This window comes from Otolemur garnettii, unplaced genomic scaffold (genome assembly GCF_000181295.1).
Source record: "Otolemur garnettii isolate 467f Iridium unplaced genomic scaffold, OtoGar3 scaffold00155, whole genome shotgun sequence".
Lineage (NCBI taxonomy): Eukaryota > Metazoa > Chordata > Mammalia > Primates > Galagidae > Otolemur > Otolemur garnettii.
Window position 1 is genome coordinate 1,035,666 of NW_003852550.1, and position 14,917 is coordinate 1,050,582.

Consider the following 14,917-nt stretch of genomic DNA (forward strand, 5'->3'; position numbering starts at 1 on the left):
TAAAACAAAAGATTTGTAAAACACTATTTGCATGCAGATTGATTTTGACAGATGACTATACCAGCACACATTTGAGACCCCTTTGTATTACTCACCTGAGCACAATGGAAAATTTTTCTTGGATCATTTAATAAAAGCATTTAAAGTGGCTCAAAGGAGTAGGGTGCCGGCCCCATATGCTGGAGGTGGCGGGTTCAAACCCAGCCCCGGCCAAAAACTACAACCAAAAAATAAATAAATAAAAAATAAAAGCATTAAAGAAATGTTTCCTGTGATTTAGTTTTGTAAAACAGTGTTTCAAAAAATATCAGCAGAACTGTAGAAGAATTCCTATCATATATGCCCAAATCACAAACAATAGCCTAATTCTATAGAATTTATTCAGATTATTCACTAGAGTCTGATACCTGCATGCTTTTTAAAGCCCCTGAATTTCCTACTCCAACTATAACTGCAAATATTTGGTTGGTTGTTTTGTTTTGTTTTTGAGACAGGGTCTCACTCTATTGTCTGGGCTGGAGTACAATGGCATCATCATAGCTCACCACAACCTTAAACTCCTGTGCTCAAAAAATCCTCCTGCCTCAGCCTCCCAAGTAGCTGGTACTACTGGCATATACCACCATGCCCAGCTAAGTTTTTCAATCTTTTCTAGAGATAGGATCTTACTATTTGCCCAGGATGATCTTGAACTCCTAGCCTCATATGATCCTCCTGCCTATGCCTCCCAAAGTACTAGGACTACCGGCACGAGCCAACACTGCCAGCCTGCAAAGATTATTTGAACAAATGATGACTGGAAGGTAGAATTATAGTAGTTTTCTTAGTTCTATGTTTAATGTAGTATTTCCTAAAATGTTCACAATAGACATACATAGTGTCACTGTCATAAACAGAAAAACAATTATTTCATTGACTTTTAGAAAGTCAGTGAACAAATCCATTAGAGTTCTGAAATGTCAATATGCTAGGCATCATCAAGGGTTAATTAAGAATTGAAATAAAGCAGAAGATGTAGGCCTGCCTGAGGCAAAAGTGTGAAATGAGTAAAGGTCGTGGAGACACATCCACCAATCAACACTTTTTTCATTTGGCTAAATGGAATATATAGCCTAAATAGCATATATGAGATAGATCAAAAAAATAGTCTAAGATAATATGTTCCCAAATAATGATGCACAATCTATATGACACTGATACACACTTCCTCTAGAGGTAGGGCTTAAGAATTTGCATTTTTTTTTTGAGACAGAGCCTCAAGCTATCCCCCTGGGTAGAGTGCCATGGCTTCACAGCTCACAGCAACCTCAAACTCCTGGGCTCAAGCGAGTCTCCTGCCTCAGCCTCCTAAGTAGCTGGGACCACACCCGCCACAACGCCAGGCTATTTTTTTTGGTTGCAGCTGTCATTGTTGTTTGGCGGGTCCAGGCTGGATTCGAACCCGCCACCTTAGGTGTATGTGGCTGGCACCTTAGCCACTTGAGCCACAGGCGCCGAGCCAGAATCTGCATTTTTAACCAACTGCCCAAGTGATTCTTAAGCACACTAAAACCTGAGAATCACTATAGTAGGTGCTCAATGAATGCTTGTTCGGTTTGGCATGATGTTTTAGTAAAACAGGCTGAATGCTTGAGTTTACTTGCTGTTCCAGGTCTGTGAGTTAGCAAACAATGTATATCTAAAGGATTTTACAAGGATTTTCCAGGAAGTGTAAAAGAAAGGGGTGACCAAGAGAAAGAAGGGTGATATGACAATACAAAATTTTCAAGTCTTAAAAAAAATAAAAGTAAAATATCTCTTTCTGATTATCTTCTTCCTCAGAATATGGAATCTGAAAATATGGAAGCAGACAATATAGAATCCGAAAATATGGAAGCAGACAATATAGAAAATGAAAATCTGGAAGCAGACAATATAGAATCTGAAAATCTGGAAATTGAGACTATTTCTTCAATTACTGCTTTTCAAGCTCTTTCTAAACTCCTTAATCCTGAAGAAGAGGATGATTTTGACTTTGGACAGGTGGTCATATACTTATAGATAAATTAGTTCTATTCATGGGAAATTCTGGAACTGTATTTGAACAATTTGTTCCCACTCTAATGTGGGAGCAGGACTGTGTCATCTGATATGTTCACAGGAGGCTACGAGGCTTATTATGCATGAGAGTATAACCTCTAGTACATTTCTAGCAAACATAATTATATTTTTTCTAAACCACCTGAACACTGAATAGGAAAATAGTTCTGTAACTATGGTAGCAATAGCCACATTTCAAAATGTTTGTCATTTATATTTATGGCCTAAGAATGCTTGACAACCATTGCAAAGTGGTAAATAGGACTGTTTAAGCCTAGACAATATTTCCATAAAGCAAATATTTTCAATTATACAGGATTAGTTGCACCCACAAATACCAATCTCTTATATATTTTTTAATTTGCCTATACTTGAAAGCCAAACAAAATATTTTGAGCCAAATAATGGTACAAACTAGCTTTAGCCTACCAAAATTGGCTTTCTGATACATGCTAAAATAAAGCTGTGGCATTTAATTAGTTGAGTAGCATTTGAGATCAGGACAGGTAATGCCAGCAAGGCTTGCAGCAACAACTTGGGGTTCGTTTTGGGTAGAAAAGTTTCCTGAACTGACCTTTGACCTCTTTAAGGTCACCACCAGTGTTCCCAAACACCAAAAGCCCTTTAATAACTCTCTGCTCTTGATTCTCTCACTCCTTAAATATCAGTGAGTCTTGGCTCTCAGACTGCTATGATAAGACAAATAAAATTTGGGGCAAAAATCTCCTAACAGAATGTATTAATTTTCATAAATTTATTTCAGTGAACTATTTTGTTGTTATGACCAGTTTACCATGAATAAATCATCTTCTACAGATGTATCAATTTATTCCTTTCAAAAAATTGTTGTTGCCTTAATATGCAAAAGTAAGCATATTCTGAATAGGCAGAAAATTCAGTGGCTCATATTGACACAGGGTTGAACTTGCATTGTTCAGGGAAGAGTTTAGGAGGAACAGGGCAGAACTAAATAAAACATGAAAGGGAAATAAAATTTGTAGAAGAGAGGAACTGAGTCACCTTGGAATCAGAATCAAAAACGAGGAAGCTTTAATCAGGGAAAAGAATTAGTAGAGGCCAAACAAATAAAGAAAATCAGGACATTAATATAGCCAATAAACAGGACATAGGAGAAAAAAGTAAGCAACGTTGTTAATGAAATTGGGAAAGCAAGCTCATTTTTGCTACCTTACTTGAAATAGCGAGATGATAATTTTCTGGAGCCTACATCCTGGGAAAGAGAGAGTTATGACATATGGAAAAGGAATATTAAGTACTTGAGGAATGGTGATCTTGAGTAAAAGTGAAGGGGAATTTGTAACTGGAACAGATTCAGAGATAAGGATTTACTCTGGTTACAAAGCTTGTTCCCTTTGGCATTTATGGCTAGAGATGTTTATTTGCATCTAGAGGTGTTTCTAGGAGGAAAGATGAGTGTTCATGAGAATAGAGAAACTAACATCATTTTACTGAATTGTACAACTTATAAAGGAAAATTACTATAATAATGTATGATTCTGTATATCTGGGTTATAAGCAATTTTGAGATAATTGGTCATGCAGATGCCATAGTACAGATATTATTAGAGGATATAGAATTAGAGTATCAGAACAGTGGGAGAATAATTAATGTTTCTAATAAACCATTAAATTTTCTAGGAGAGAAACTCCTTTTCATTTTTTAACATATATTAATCTTGGGGACTAAGGGATGATTACAAGAGTGATTTGTTTTTGAAAACACAGTCTCTTAAAACAGCAAAAAAACTGTTGCATACATATTGGTTCATTTACACTATTCCTTTTCTTTATGAATTGTTAAGAACCTGGAAGATTGGAAGGGTCTATATCTATAGTTTTTCAAACTCATGAGAGGATCTTAAGACCTATGGGAAATAAGGTTCACTATTCTGGTTGTCTTATATATTACAAAGTGGCATGAATTGCGATGATAAATTGTTCAGATAATTGGCTGTAGATTCATGGTAAAGGCTCAAATGATGTTCTTACAGAAAACAATTACCAGATGGTTTTTAGTGTTTTTATTATCCTATTCTGTCTTTTCACTTGAAAAATTTTATTTTTAGTCATTTATTTTCATTAAGTTAATAAATTGAAACTCTGATGTACTGATCCAATCATCACTGTCCATGGAGAGCATACCAATTTTTGTCAGGAATGTCCAAGATTTAATTCTACTGATTTAAATTTTCTGTGGAAGGAGGCACTCAGCAAAAGAAGAGGCCCTCAAGTTTCGAGAAAGGCTTTACCCTGATTGACTATTAGTATTCCAGTGATTAATAATTTAAGAAAAGTAATACACATTTATATGACCTTTGTGATTAAAAAGAAAAAAAAAGTCCTGAATATTGTCTTGGGATCCTCACATTAAAATGTCTGTAACACCTTTATTGCAGACATAGCACTTTTGAAACACCTTTTTGGAAAGGAATGGTTACTGCCTCAGATACTTGAGATGTTGTAGATTAATTTTTGATTTATAATTATTGAAATAGTTTAGCATAATAAAGACCCAGGTGAGCAGTTCCACCAGCTTTCAAGGACAGACAAGATTCTCTTGTCCAAACAGGACATTCCAACTTCTGTACATGTTTGAATCCTTAGGAGTTGAAGACAGGGGCCTGTGAAAGTAGAGAGAGAGGTGATTGTTGGCTAGCACCCAACAAAGTAAGAATGTTTTTGCTTCCAGCAATGGAGTGAGTTGAGACTGTAGGGTCTGACATCAGTAAGAACAATTATTAATAAAATTGTCCTTACTAGAAATTAGGATTTTCTTGAAATATCAAAAAAAAAAAAATCCCTGAGAGGGGCCAGTGAGGTGATGTTATATTTAATTGAAAAAAAATGAAGATTGATCTTGTACTGTTGAGTCAGGGGCAATCCTGTTGGGGGTATACATGCTTGTACAGAAGATGACAAAATAAATTTGTATGAAGACTGAAATGCTTCAGCAGATATTTGACACTATTAATTTGGAGCTGCTGTTTAAATCCACTCGTTAAGTGTCATGAGGTGGCGGGAGAGAAAAGTGCTTTATACCCAGAGTGAAAAGAATTAAAAGCAGTTATCAGGGCTTTTGAATGGATCAGTAGAAGTCTAAATGCTTAGCCTCTACTTTCCCATACTTCTATCCCCATCTAACTACAACTAGACACTTAAAACCCCAAAGTGTTAATGCTTTTACACTAACACTAGGTTGTGATCTTCATAGAGATGAAGGCAGCTCATTCTTCATCCCCAGGGATACATAATTCACTGAGCTAAAACTGGGGATTTAGTCTGACTAAAGATCAATTCGACCCTAGAGTCTATTAAAAAGAATATTTTTTGAAAGGACAAGGAAAGCACATTCAAAATAATACTTGGCATCTGTCTCTCTGTTGTATAGTAATGATGGGTAATTGAACTGGAAAGCACTATGAGTTTTTTAGATAGAAAGTTTATCAAATTTAAAATATTACTAGTCATATAGATCATACCAGCAATAATTGGACTTCTTTTCTTCTCCTCCAGCCAAATTGTTCATCTTTTGCTGGAGCCATGGGTCCTGGGAATATTGGACCACCAAAAAAGGAAGAGAAAGAGCTCGAAGGTAACAAAGCAATATAGATCAATATAATCTTTTCCTTGGCAGCAAAATTATAGGGAGAGTAATACTACACTAGTACTTATTAAGATGAAGTAAATAACAACATGTTGTATACTTGAAAATTGCTGAAAGAGTAGATTTTAAGTGTTCTCATCACAAATTAATGATAAGTATATGAGGTAATACATATATGTTAATTAACTTGATTTAACCATTCCCACTCTCTATATATACGTATACATATATACACACACACATATGTAATTCAAAACATAATGCTGTACATCATAAATATATACTCTTGTTAATTAAAAATGAATAAAAAAGAAAAAAGTTGAACTAAAATAATCATGGAAATGATAAATAGCCATTTACATATAAGGATGTTTTTACTTTACTGCTGGAGGTAAGTACTTTTTTAAATAATGGAAATGCATATATGCCTAGGTTTAGCCACATGCTTTGGCATATTTTCTGAGATAGAAGCCCAAGAAAGTGATGTGTGATCAGATAATTTTTATTTTTAAAGGACTATATACCAAGATGCTTAGTTAGCTTCTTCACCTTCTAGCCTCCTATATCCTTGCAATTGCATAGAATTAATCCATTAATTCATTCAATATTTTTTTGAGACAGGGTCTCACTCTATTGCCCAGCCAGAAATGAAGTGGCATAATCATAGCTCACTGTAGCCATGAACTCCTGGGCTCAAGCAATCCTCTTACCTCTGCTTCCTGAGTAGCTAAGAATACAGGTGTATGCCATCACACCCAGATATTTATTTATTTATTTATTTATTGAGAAAATGGGGTTTTGCTATGTTGCCTAGGCTGGTCTCAAACTCCTAGCCTCAAGGAATCCTCCCATGTTGGTCCCTCCTAAAGTGCTGAGATTATAGGCAGGAGCTACCACACTTAGCTTCAATAAATATTCACTGAAAGCCTATTATGTATCAGGCAATATGATCAAAATGATGCATATCAAAACAGAAAGAGTTCCTCCCTTGATTGGCCTAATAGATTTTTAGGGAAAACAATAAAAATCTATATAATTTTATCTTACATTAACATGCTTATAAAGTTTGCATGGCTACTTATAAAATCATAGGCCTAATAAACTAGAATACTTTTTTTATGTTTTCCCCAGTATTTTGGCCTATACATTTTTACAGAGTTGAACATTTTACAAATCTTGAAAAATATAGAAGGCTTTCTGTTGGTCATGATTACTGTTAACCAGAAGATGAGCAGGGAGAAGAAGTGAATTTTGTTCATCAATTTAGCTAATTGTGGAAGATTTTATCTGGAAAAATGTCAAAAATAATGGCTACAATGAGGTCTAAGGATGGTTTTTAAATTTCAGTTATTACTGCTGTACATATTCAAGAGGCTATTTGCCTTACTCAAGTGATATTCACTTCATGAAGGACTAGTTCAAATTTGATGTATTTCTGTGCAGTCTGTATTTCTGATAATGTAAGTCTAATAATCTCTAAATTCCAAGGGTAATGATTCATATGTAAAATTTTATATATAAGTCTATAGTTAGACAAAGTTCATGCGAGATAGAAGCAGATAATTTCAGAAGAACTGGCAGAATTGAAAACCCGGCAATTGAGTACATTTCTGGGAATACTTAAAAGGACTCAAAGTAATGTTCTGCAGTTAATGCTGGTCTCCATTTGATGCCACAATAGTTAGAACAAATGTAAGCTGGATTTTTGCATACCTCCTGGAGCATATCTACTATTAAATATTTAAAGATGACATGTAGAAACCCAAGCACATGCTCAGTTCTGCATAAAGAACAAATGATAGATTCTCTTTAAAGCTCATGTCTATATGAGGAAAATACTTGATTAAAAAATAATCATTGTGCCTGTCATTCCTGGATTGCTGTGAGGGACTCTGTGACAAGGGGACCTGCATACCAGTGGTCGTCACCTCATCTCATGTGGCTCCCGTTGTGCATGTTGTCACTTTCTCACCCTGGATCTCCGTCTTTCCTCTCTACCTTGCTGTCAGTAAGAGACAATATGTCTGTGTAGTGTGATTGCCAAAAAAAAAAAAAAAAAAAAAATCATTGTATCCACTGCTTTCAGTTTCTTTGATATTATTGTTTCAAGAATTATATCATATTTGCATGGAAAAGATATCAAAGGATTTTTTGTATAGTAAAACACAATGTAAGATAAGACATTTCTATTCAAATCGGATTGATTATATTTTTACATCTTATTTATGTTTCTGAAAAAAACTATGTAATATTGATTTGCGTATATATATGGAGAGAGACAGGGATTGGGGGCAAGAGAGATTAAAACTGGAAGACTGGAAAGATATACCCCAGAATGCTAACATTGATTATCTCCAGGCAGTTGGATGGTAGATTATTTTCTTCTTTTTATTTATGTGCTTTTTCCAAATTTTCTACAATCATTATTACAATTCTGCAATGTATTTGTTCTGTATTACAAAAGTATCTAACGTTGGTTGTTATTACTTTAGCTTGTTTTGACCAGAAACAAAGAGCTAGTGATTACAAATAGAGAGAATGGTTTACTTCAGTTATCCCAAACTGAGGGTGAAGAAGAACAGGGCAATTTAGAGGAGGAAAACAACCAGCAGCTTCAGTTTTATCTTCCCTTTCTTCACAGTCATCCCTGAAACCAGTGAGGAAAATAGAGAGGACATCTGGAATCCAGAAGAGGTTCCAGAAGGATCAGAGCACGAGGATTCCTGGGATGCTAGAGAAATCCCAGAGTAAGTCAAATAGAGCCAGAAATGTGTTTAGGGGTTTAAGTAAGATGTGTCATCTGATACTATTCTATTTTTGACAAGATTCATAATGTAACTTATGCCACAAAAAAGATAAAACTGCAGCAACACTCAGAAGGCAGGTAATTGATGATTTTTTTTCCTTCTAGAATAGAAATAAATGATAAAACATAACATCTTCCTTTCGGTTATTATTTATAATAACCGAAAGAAAAATACAGTCATTTCCATTATAAATTTATATTTAATGTCAGTGAGTTATATAATGTGGAACTAACAGTGGGATAAAACCGACCCATTAATTGCAAGCAACTAAATTTCGATGCCATGTTTATGAGTCAGAGACCTGCTTTTAATTACTCAACTGTTCTTCAATTTCAGTAAAAGATTCCTCCAATTATCAGTTACCACTTAGACTTATTTACTAGATGTTTCATGATTAAACTTAGTATTCAGTGTATTTTACAAGCAGGATTCAAGTCTTGCTTTATATCCTTTCAAGATCATCAAATTGTAAATATGAAATTTAGAATTATCATAAAAATCCTTTCATTCTGATTTTAGAATCACTCATACTTTTAAAGAACTTAAAGTATATTTATATGCATAGTTCATGAAAGTATTTCAAATTGTATATAAAACCAGCACACTGTACCCCATAATTGCATTAATGTACACAGCTATGATTTAATTAAAAAAATAAAAATGGGCTCGGCGCCTGTGGCTCAAGTGGCTAAGGCGCCAGCCACATACACCTAAGGTGGCGGGTTCGAATCCCCAGCCTGGGCCCGCTAAACAACAATGATGGCTGCAACCAAAAAATAGCCAGGCGTTGTGGCAGGCGCGTGTGGTCCCAGCTACTTGGGAGGCGGAGGCAGGAGACTCGCTTGAGCCCAGGAGTTGGAGGTTGCTGTGAGCTGTGATGCCACGGCACTCTACCCAGGGGGATAGCTTGAGGCTTCGTCTCAAAAAAAAAAAATAAAATAAAAATAAAAATGAATAAAAATAAAGTAGCCAAATAGATTAAGCTTTAACTATATATACATATTTAGAAATAAAATCTTGGTTGAATATTTAGAATAGCTAGAAAAGAGAAAAAAGCCAATATTTACTAAATTATAATGTACTTTATAAATACTTAAAGACTTTTATGGCAAGTGATCTGACAACTTTTCTAATTCTAATTCTGACTACAAAACTGTCCAATGTTAAAACAGGAAAAAATTGTGCTTCCATCTTCTATATCAATTCTGAAAATAGAAGCAGTGGGAAACTGCAGATAACTAACTAGGAAAGTACTTAGCTTTCAAGTAAACAATGTCAAAATCATAAACATAAAAATCAAAGGGGAAAAAATCAAAGGAGATTTTAAAACAGTATTTCTGTCTGCATGTTAAGAACCAAGAGAGTAAATCTCAGCTTATGTTTACACAGTGCCCACATATCCATATAAAAGGTAAGAATTCAGTCACTCATTTGTCATATTGTCTTAAGAATGTCAAACATCCATATGCAGTAAGCTTCAAATTTGAGTAAATTTTTCACTTTTCATCCTGATATTTGATGTCATTGTAGATAGAACATCCATGAAAGCTTTAAATGAATAATAACTCCAGTCAAGATATGAGGAGATTGTTTTATACGATTTTTTATCTTTATTTTCTACCTTCTAAAAATGTATTTCAAAATGTTCCAGTGGGTACAGAGGAAGATGAGTAAGTAACATGAACAGGAAGTTCACAAAAGAAGAATCACAGATAAAAAAAATAACAAGGGCCTGAGCTAAGGCACTGGCCTTGGGGAGAAGTATGAGATCTTTGAGAATTTTGCAGATTTGGTATTTGCTTAGATAAAATGGATGAGAGGAAAGCACAAAGGATGATACTAAAATTACTAGTTTGAGTTACTGAGTGAATGGTGATACAATGACTTGATAGGGATTATAGGTGAAGGAAAAGCAGGAAGTAAATTTGGCTTTGTACATGTGGACTCTGAGGTGCTTCTGGGACATCCGAACAAACATATATAGTAAGCAGCTGGAAAATTATATCTGGAACCCAGGATTAAGAGGAGGAGTTTCTGAAAATCCATGTGGAAGTGCCATGAACATATGGATCAATCACTTCTGATTGTTTTAACCTGGATTCACCTTTGTACATACTTAAGAGATCTTATATTCTATTAAGAGAAAGTGCCCCATATCAAATAGTTACTTATTGTCAGTCTTGTTCAAACTCAGAGAAAATTCCTTCTTTATTCTCAGGCCATTCCTATTTGCAAATGGTCAGAAGTTCAATCTAGTCCTTTAGTTTTCCTATCCAGAGATTTGCCATTTCTTCATTAGGGTAGAATTAAGCAGAAAAAAAGAATGTATAAAGGTTTGTTTCATGCTACAGGAAGAGATAAGGTACCTTACTCCTGGGCACTTCTAGAAACCATTCTATCCCTAGGGGCCCAAATTAAGAGAGAAGAAAAGACTTGCCAGGTGTAAAGTGAAATACCAGGAAAATCTTCCATTGAACTGTCTATAGGACTAGATTCTAAACACCATAGTGTAGCTGTTTTGACTGCATTATTAGTTAAAATTTTCTGTTATAGGCGTGGTGCCTGTGGCTCAAAGGAGTAGGGTGCCGGCCCTATACACCAGAGGTGGCGGGTTCAAATCCAGCCCCTGCCAAAAACTGCAAAAAAAAAAAAAAAAGTTTCTGTTGTAAAATTTTAGAGATGGAAAAGACCTTAGAGACAATTTAGTTCAAACTAACCTCTCCCACAAATCATACAAATGCAGAAGCCGAGACCCTATGAATTTGTGACTTAACCAAAGGCCCACAGTTAATGACCGAAACAGTACTAACCTGGATTTTCTAACTCTACTTTGTGGTTTAAACTTAGCAGACCAGAATTTCCATCAAACCCTGGGTTACGGACCCGATATTTTTCTAAGCCACTGTTTTCCAGGAACAAACCTTCCTTTTTTCCCCTTCCACTTTTAATCTTATTAGAATCTTCTTAGAATTTCTCTCAATCCATTTTATTTGTATCTCTCTAAAATTGTTAAACTTTATCTTAGAAAGTAGTAACAATCCTGATTTTCAGTGTTTGGTATTTTTGACTGCAATTTTTAGGCTTCTTTTCCTTTATATTCTACTACATGCTTGGAAAACTTCAAGCACTTTATTTATTTAGTCCTTTTTCTTTCTTTCTTTCTTTATTTATTTATTTTTTGTAATAGGTATCCTCGTAAGTTTCTAGCTTTCCACTCTGTGACAGGAAATTGCTTTTGCTTCTGAGTCTCTATTATCATTGACATTTTTTCAGATACGAGATTGTATTCAAACAGCATGTGGGAACTGAGGATGTATTCTTGGGATTGACAAGAAAGGATTCTTCAACAGCATGTTGTAAGGATCTCGTGGTAAGCCTCTTCTCCTCTTCCCCATTTTCTATGTGACTATTGTAGCTAAATTGACTATGTGCGTGTGTGTATATAAAATATTGTAGACAAGGCTATAAACTCTCTAAAAATAGTGGTTGATGTGTTTCAGATACTAGGGGAATAGTGTTATGGATACTTTAAAATTGATAACATGAAGCTAGGCACGGTGGCATGTACCTATAATCACAGCTACTAAGGAGGCTGAAGTGAAAAGATTGCTTGAGCCAGGAGTTTAAGACCAGCCTGGGCAACATAGCAAAAACTTCACCTGAAAAAGTAAAATTAAATAAATAGTAACATGTACAAAATAAACTAATTTCTATACGTTGTATAAGATTTACAAATAAACATAATAAAATAATATGACACAACACAGGATTTCTATTCCTGTTAAAACTGCTCAACTGATTGGACTGAATTTTCTTTCATCTTCATTGTGTCCCACGCATACCATCTGATTGGATACAACTTCTGATGAGATAAAAGGCAATCGGAATGAAATATTTCCTTCCCTGAATCTGTTTTTTTTTTTTAAGAGGCAGAGTCTTACTTTGTCACCCTTGGTAGAGTGCCAGTGGCATCACAACTCACGGCAACCTCTAGCTCTTTGGCTTAGGCGATTCTCTTGCATCAGCCTCCCAACCTGAATCTGTTTTTATCTTTTATTTTTATATTGTAATGACTCAGATTGCAATGAGAGATTTAAAAGTGGATTTTCTTCTTGTTTTTGAATCTGAACTTCTGATTAAAAATACTAAGAAGACATCTAAAATGTTACTTGGCTCCCCTGTCTGAATAACACTATAGAATATGGGAGCACATCCTTTGCCAAGTCACTGTTTGTATATATAATAGCAATAGCAATACCAAAGGTATCAAAGAAACCACCTTACTTTTGATTATTTCATCATTATAGTCATCTTTCTGAAAAGTCTGGGCATTTTGACAACACACACAAGTAAGTCTTGGGTTAAAAATTATTTTTTGAGTTCAGGGGCTATGTTTCTATTTTTTTCCCTTCTCTCTTACAATACATTATAGAATACTGAGGTGCCCACAGGAGATGCTTAATATTTTTTCCTTAAAGCAGTGATAAATGGAATTTCTCTTTTGCATAAACTTCAGATTTTCTCTTAATAGCAAAATCTAAGACATTCAATTGAATCAAGTAACATAATGGGAATAGTGACTTTAAGTACCTCAGGAGATTTTTCAAACCCTAATGAGTTAAGGTTTCAAGTAATCTTGAAGTAATTAGCTCTCAAGGTTTTACCAGTAACATTTGAATATCTCTCTCTTAAATTACTATAAAATTGTGTTTGGTGTCTAGTGTTAGGGATTGCTCTAAATTCTGGAGGAATTCTAAGCCTCAAATAAATAAAACTGTTGCTAGCCTTTCCATTTCTCTCATGCAAATTGCTACTAGCTTTAATAATAAACACACCCTGAATGAAGAATCTTGGAAACTAAATCACACTTCATAATAGGAATATATAATGTAATAAGTACATATAGAAGAAGACTTGCTACTTTCCTCTAATGGATTTATAATCAACTGAGGAGATAAAACTAACATAAACAAACTAATTTTATTATTAAGAATTAAATTCAATGGTGGGACAACACCTATGGTACATATTCCAAGGGTACATGTCAAATCTAGTAAGTGTAGAGTATAAATGTCTTAACACAATCAGTAAGTGAAGTGAAGGCTATGTTAACCAGTTTGATATAAGCACTCCAAATTGCATATAAAATCAGCACATTGTACCCCATAAATGCATTAATGTATACATGATTTATGTATTTATGACTTAATAAAAAATAAAAATTAAAAAAAAGACTTAAACTCAGCGTAAACAGTTGTAAGTCCACTAGGAGTTCAGAAGGTTTAGATAAGGCATGGATACCACTGAATGGAAGCAGCAAATAAAGCATTTGTTGGTGCTATGGCACTTTACTATTCATATACTGCTCTTTTTCTCTTTCTTTCCATTATTAGTCTTTATTTCTCTTTGTTTATTTATTCGGTCTTTAAATACTTAGTGAATGCCACTCCATACCAGGCGCTGTCTTAAGTACTAGAGATACAAAAATAAATAAGAAACAGTCAATTTTCCTCAAGGAATTTACAAGAAAGAAGATGGATCCCAATAAATCATTGTAGTTCAGTATGGTAAGTACAAATTTAGATTCATAGATCAGGTACCTAGTGACATAAGCAGGAAAAGATCAACTCTGTTTGGGTAGATAGTATTTCTACAATGGACAAGATTCCAAGAATGGCATTCCAAGCAGAGATAAGAATACATGAAAAAGTATCCAGGCATGAAATAGCACGGCATATTTGAGTAAGCAGTTAGTATAACAAGAATAATTAAGTGTGGGCAATAATGTAGTGGTAGGCTGACTTTCAAAAAATAAAAATATCCCAATTTGTAGCTTGAATTTGATCCTGTAGGTATATTAATGATGACATCCACCTTCATTGCTTTATCCCCCTCTTAAGACTCAGAGTAAAGAGGTAATTGAACCTATATCAAGTATGTTTTGCTCAACTTTACATGCTTATCATTCCTGTTAATATGATGTTTCCTTGAATCTGAACCATCATCAAATTGTAAATGTGCCATTTATTTAATGACAACCCTTAAGAGGAAAAACAAGTACACTATCACATCAAATGTATACATTGATTGTATGATGCATCTTAATATCAAAAAATACATAATGTGCACCTTAGAATTGGCTAAATATCTTATTTGGGTCCTGGTATATATATATAACATTGTAATCCAGAGACTTTAAGATGAAAGCCCTTGCTTAAGCTGAGGAAGGTAATAGGAGTATAATCTGTTTAAGCACAAGGAATGGTTTGGGAGTTAAACATTCACAAAGACTGTCCTTTCCTTTACTCTCCCTAGACTTCAAAAAAGAAAGCAAAATTTATGAATCCTAAGTGAAAGTTAAGGTCCTAAACAAAATTCTTAATTAAGAATATATATATATATATAT

General features: G+C 34.5%; 1 protein-coding gene across 1 annotated transcript in view; it reads left to right on the forward strand.

Moving 5' to 3' along the window:
* Positions 1-1,869: 1,869 nt before the first annotated feature.
* PIH1D3 (PIH1 domain containing 3) overlaps positions 1,870-14,917 on the forward strand; it is a 28,547-nt gene continuing 15,499 nt past the window's right edge. Inside the window, exons 1-4 of the mRNA XM_003799724.1 lie at positions 1,870-2,022; positions 5,614-5,692; positions 8,346-8,451; positions 11,785-11,881. Of these exons, the coding sequence (XP_003799772.1) occupies positions 1,870-2,022; positions 5,614-5,692; positions 8,346-8,451; positions 11,785-11,881 (435 nt within the window). The remainder of the gene's footprint in view (positions 2,023-5,613; positions 5,693-8,345; positions 8,452-11,784; positions 11,882-14,917) is intronic.